Below are 6,000 nucleotides of genomic sequence, written 5' to 3' on the forward strand. Positions count from 1 at the left end.
CACTGCCTCTCCTTTGTCCACCCTGCTTGGCACTTCCTTGAAGAGCTTTAACAGATTTGTCAGGCAAGGTTTTCCTTTCCAGAAACTATGCTGACTTTGACATATTTTACCATCAATGTCCAAGTATCCCGAAACCTCATCCTTAATAATAGACTCCAATACTTTCCCAGATACTGAGGTTAGGTTAACTGGTCTATAATTTCCTTTCTTTTGTCTTCTTCCTTTTTTAAAGGGTGGAGTGACATTTGAAATCTTCCATTCCTCCAGGACCAAGCCAGAATCAAGTTATTCTTGAAAGATCATGACCAATGCATCTGTTATCTCCTCAGCAACCTCTCTTTGGACTCTGGGATGTAGTCCATCTGGTCCAGGTGACTTATCCACCTTAAGACCTTTCAGTTTGCCTAGCACTTTTTCTTTTGTAATAGTAATGACACTCACTCCTGCTCCCTGACACAGATGGACCTCTGGCACACTGCTAGTGTCCTACACAGTGAAGACTGATGCAAAGTACCCATTGTTCATCTGCCATTTCTTTGTCCCCCATTACTACCACACCAGCATCATTTTCCAGTGGTCCGTTATCATCTCTCACCGACCTTTTATTCTTTGTATAATTGAAAAACGTTTGGTATCCTGCTTTATATTATTAGCTAGATTGCCCTCATATTTCATCTTTTCCCTTCTTATAGCTTTTCTCGTTGCCTTTCATTGGATTTTATAACCTCGCAATCTTCTAACTTCCCACTCACCTTTGCTACATTATATGCCCTCTCCTTGGCTTTACTTCAGTCCTTAACTTCCTTTGTCAGCTATGGTTACCACCCCTGTGAATTGAGAACTTCTTCCTCTGTGAGACATATCTATCCTGCACCTTGTGAACTATTCCCCAGAAACTTCAGCTACCTCTGTTCTGCTATCATCCCCTCCAGTATCCCCCTCCAATCCACTTGGGCAAGCTCCTCTCTCATGCCTCTGTAATTCCCTTTATTCCATTGTGATACTGATACATGTGAGTTATGCTTCTCCCTCTCAAATTGTAGTTTGAATTCATGATTAGATAATAAGATCTGTTATTACATCACATCCAATCTAAGATAGCCTTTTCCTGAGTGGGCTCAAGCACAAGCTGCTTTTAAAAAACCATCTCATAGGCATTCAGCAAACTCCCTCTCTTGCAATCCGACACCAACCTGATTTTCCCAAACCCCTTTCATATTGAAGTCCCCCATTACATTTGTGTCATTACCCTTATTACATGCCCTTTCCAGCTCCCTTTGCAATCTCAACCCCACATCTTGGCTACTATTTGGAGGCCTATACATAATGTTTTTTCTTACCCTTGCAATTTCTTAACTCCACCCACAAAGATTCAACATTCTCTGACCCTTATGTCACCTCTTTCTAAAGATGTAATTCCATATCTTACCAACAGAGCCACACCACCGCCTCTGTCTCCCTGCCTGTCCTTTCGATACAAAGTATATCCTTTGACGTTACGCTCCCAACGATGACCTTCTTTCAGCCAGGATTCAGTGATGCCCACAACGTCATACTGACCAATCTCTAATTACGCCTCGAGTTCATCCACCTTATTCCGAATGCTGTGTGCATTTAAATACATAACCTCCAGTCCTGCATTCTTCGCCCTTTTGAATTTTGCTTCGATGGTACAATTTAACTCTTTGCTCTGTTTACATTTGTACCCAATTATTGGCTTGTCCTTCCTTACATTCATGTCACGCCCATCATCTACTTGTAATCCTGCTGGCTCATCCTCAGCTCTATCATACTGGTTCCCATTCCCCTACCATATTAGTTTAAACCACTCCCAACCACTCTAGTAAACCTGCCCACAAGACTATAGGTCCCCCTTGGATTCAAGTGCAACCCATCCCTTTTGTACAGGTCACACCTGCCCCAGAAGACGTCCCAATTATCCAGAAATCTGAATCCATGCCCACTGTTCCAATACCGATGCATGAGCAGAACTAGTTAGATCCAGTTCTCAAGGTGATCCAGGGGAATGTTGTGGTCAATTGTGTCGAGGGCAGCATTTACATCAGGAGAATTAGAACTGAGCCCCTGTCAGTATCAGTGCTGAGCCTAAAGCCACTGACAACCTTGGTGAGGGTTGGCTTCGTGCTGTGATTTGCTCTAAAGCCTGACTGAAACTTTTCTAGGATATTGAAAATTTCTCACATTTGTGGCAGATGCTTGACTGAAGACATCAGAGGTTGGGACAGGTTTCGACACCTGGGTAATATCTGAGTCTCTGTAATAATCTTGGGAAATGGGCTCTTCTTGCAGAGTATACCAGCATTAAAGGAAGCTAGAAAACATTACGACGGACGTCTAGTCCAGTTTCCGTCCATTCTCTCTCAGCTACTCTTCAGTTCACAGACAAAATTGTTTAACTGTGGCAAAGTTTTAGTAAGTTATCTCTTTTTAACCCTAGTGGGGCCACTGTGTTTAATATATTTTTCAAATTATTGTTGAAAGAAGCAACCATTTCATTTACTGTGTAGGTAGAAGGGATTAGTTGGTCATTTGGTTGCCAATTGGTTCAGTACATCATTGTGGGCTGAATGGCCTGTTCTTTTTTTATCTTCTACAACGTGTTTAGTTGAGACTGAGGTCTGAAAAAATGTACTGGGTCTACCTTCCAGTCAACGTAAATGTTAATTAGTTCTGCAAGAATAAAACAAAATTCTTGCATCAACTTTGGTCCTTGAGAACATGACCTCTGTTTTACGCCCTCCAGCCTGGACCCTTCTACCCGTGAAATATTTTGTCCCATTCTCTCTGAGAACATGATATCAGCCACCTTTGTCCGAGGTACCGAGAAACTTGTAGTATTCACAGCACAAAGTGTCACACATTACCGATCTCTATCGAGAAAGTCTCGTCACTTTCCCTTCATATCCATTGCCATTGGTCATTTCACCACGGTCAATCACCCGGAAGGGGAGGCGGGGGTCAGAATAATTAGAAAGTTTCCAGAAAACTTCATGTGATATCACATACTTTTTGTAGCTCTGTGGGACATGCCCAGAACCCGAAATAATACTGACTGGGAGAGGCAAACAGAGCCAAGTCACAGATTGATGATGGGCAGAAATGTCCATCGTGACACAGACAGGGAGTCTGATGTTTGGTCTGGATGCGTGAACAGGGCCTTGTTACAAAATGCATTGAGCTTTGCTGTAACAGTGGTCAGAGCTCACCGCAGAGACTAAAACGATCTCACCTCAGGAGCTGCCTTTCACCCACTGATGTACTTTATAAATCTCTTTACAGGAGAGAAACGGCAAAAGGCTTGGTGTACGGGAATCTCAAGCACAGCAGCAGGTCGATGACGTTGAATATTTGATTGTGGAGGAGGAGATGTTTGAGAAGACAGCACAACAGTCACAGCAAGGAGAATCCGAACACGTGTTCAGTGTCGGGGTGAGATTTGGATGAACTGACCTGGAGACACACTGTGTAAATTGTCTACAAGTTGCTGAGGGGGGCGACCAGGTATTTTCTTTGTATCTCATCCCAGCTCTGAAATGAAGTTTCCTGAAATCGGCTGGAACGCACCAGCGTTTGTTCACCAGAGATCAGTTCTTCAACTGCAATGATTTTACACGGGGTTCACCACGACTAACATCTGATTTGATGAATTGCCAGAGAATTGATAGCAGGGAGATAGCATTCACCTGCTCTGTGTGGGAGGGGATTTACTCAGTTATCCGGCCCAAAGGCACATCAGCCAGTTCACACCACAGTTAGACCGTTCACCTGCGGTTCTGACTGTGGGATGTGATTCATTCTGCCGTCCAAGCTTAAGCTTAGTCAGAAAGTACGCACCGCTGGGAGGCCGTTCACCTTGCTCCGTGTGTGCGAGGAGATTCACTCAGTCATCCCTCGTGATGAGACACCAGCGGGTTCACTCTGGGGAGAGACGATTCACCTGCTCAGACTGCGGGAAGGCATTCTCTCAGTCATTTCAGCTGCGGACCCACCAGCGAGTTCACACCGGGGAGAGGCCGTTCTCCTGCTCCGAATGTGGGAAGGCGTTCACTCAGTTGTCCCAGCTGCAGACCCACCAGCGATTTCATAGAGGGGAGCGAAAATTTATCTGCTCCGTCTGTGCGAAGGGATTCATTCGGTCGGCCGACCTGCTGCGACACCAGCGGGTTCACTCTGGGGAGAGGCCGTTCACCTGCTCAGACTGCGGGAAGGGATTCACCCAGTCGTGTCATCTGCAGACACACCAGCGAATTCACAGAGGGGAGAGACCGTTTGTGTGCTCGGTATGTGGGAAGAGATACCCTCAATCATCTCATCTGCTGGTACACCAGCGAGTTCACACCGGCGAGAGGCCATACTCCTGCTCCGAATGCGGGAAGACATTTACTCAGGCTTCCCACCTACAGACGCACGAGCGCGTTCACACCAGGGAGAGACCGTTCTCCTGTTCCGTGTGCGGGAAGAGTTTTAGTAGCTCCTCCAGCCTGATGACACACCAGCGGGTTCACTCCGGGGAGAAGCCGTTCACCTGCTCCGAGTGTGGGAGCAGATTTACTCGCTTATCTGAGCTGCAGGCCCACCAGCGAGTTCACAGCGGGGACAGACCGTTCATCTGCTCTGTCTGTGGGAAGGGCTTCATTCAATCGTCTGAGCTCCTGCGACACCAGCGTGTTCACACCGGGGAGAGGCCGTTCACCTGCTTGGAATGTGGGAAGGGATTCACACGGTCGTCCAACCTTGTGACGCACCAGCGAGCCCACACGGGGGAGAGGCCCTTCGTCTGCTCCGTGTGTCGGAAGGGATTCACCAGTTCATCCCACCTGATGAGGCACCAGCGAGTTCACTCCGAGGACAGGCCGTTCACCTGCTCAGACTGTGGGAAGAGATTTACCGCGTCATCTTACCTCCAGGCACACCAGCGGGTTCACACCGGGGAGAGGCCATTCACCTGCTCGGATTGTGGGAAAGGATTCACTCGGTCCTCTTACCTTGTGACACACCAGCGAATTCACTCTGGAGAGAAGCCTTTCATCTACTCAGACTGTGGAAAGAGAATTACTGTGTCATCTCACACCCAGGCACACCAGCGAGTTCACACCGGGGAGAGACCATTCACCTGCTCTGAGTGTGGGAAGGGATTCACTCGGTCGTCCAACCTGGAGATACACCAGCGAGTTCACACTGGGGAGAGACCGTTCACCTGCTCTGTGTGTGGGAAGAGATTCACTCGGTCATCTCACCTACTGAGACACCAGTCAGTTCACACTGGGGAGAGACCGTTCATCTGTTCCGAGTGTGGGAAGAGATTCACTCAGTTATCCCACCTACAGACACATCGGCGAGTTCACACTGGGTAGAAGCCGTTCACCTGATGACATTGGCCTTTAAATGGACCAGGATTTAATATTATGGATCTGTCATAAATAAATCAGGTCTATTTTAAAACTTCTGTTTCAGGTTCTTACTGACTGTGCAGCACACTAAATGTACAGTAAAGAGGCCATTCTGCCCCTCTGGTCCCTGCTGGCGTTCCTGTCCCACCACCCTGTACTGATGTTCTTTTGTCTCTCTCTGTTCACTCAGCTCCCCCTTCAATCCATCCCTGCCGCTCCCCTCAGTCTGTCCCTGTAGTGACGGGTTCCGAACGGTCACCGCTCTGGGTGAAGTGACCTCACCGATCACCTAGTCTCTGACAACTTGCGCCCGCTCTTCCTTCAAACTTTATTTACTTGGGCACCAGGACAACAGTCCAGTCCCCGTCACAGAACTGTTCCGAAACTTCAGCTCAGAGTTGTCACTTTTATATGGATATTGACCAACTGAAATCCAGTGCAGGTTCTAGTCCCTTATTTGCAGAACACAGAATCCCAATCACGATACAGGTGTTAATAACCAGTAACACACACAAAATGCCGGAGGAACTCTGCAAGTCAGGCAGTATCTGTGGAAGGGAATAAATAGTCGACATCTCAGCTGAGACCA

At 47.3% G+C, this 6,000-nt stretch overlaps 1 protein-coding gene across 1 annotated transcript in view; it reads left to right on the plus strand.

The window, feature by feature from the left end:
- Positions 1-5,409, plus strand: part of LOC134352476 (zinc finger protein 850-like) — a 34,461-nt gene extending 29,052 nt beyond the window's left edge. Inside the window, exons 3-4 of the mRNA XM_063059754.1 lie at positions 3,301-3,450; positions 3,690-5,409. Of these exons, the coding sequence (XP_062915824.1) occupies positions 3,301-3,450; positions 3,690-5,375 (1,836 nt within the window). The 3' untranslated portion in view covers positions 5,376-5,409. The remainder of the gene's footprint in view (positions 1-3,300; positions 3,451-3,689) is intronic.
- Positions 5,410-6,000: the final 591 nt, after the last annotated feature.

This window comes from Mobula hypostoma, chromosome 10 (assembly GCF_963921235.1).
Source record: "Mobula hypostoma chromosome 10, sMobHyp1.1, whole genome shotgun sequence".
In the NCBI taxonomy this organism is placed as follows: Eukaryota; Metazoa; Chordata; class Chondrichthyes; order Myliobatiformes; family Myliobatidae; genus Mobula; species Mobula hypostoma.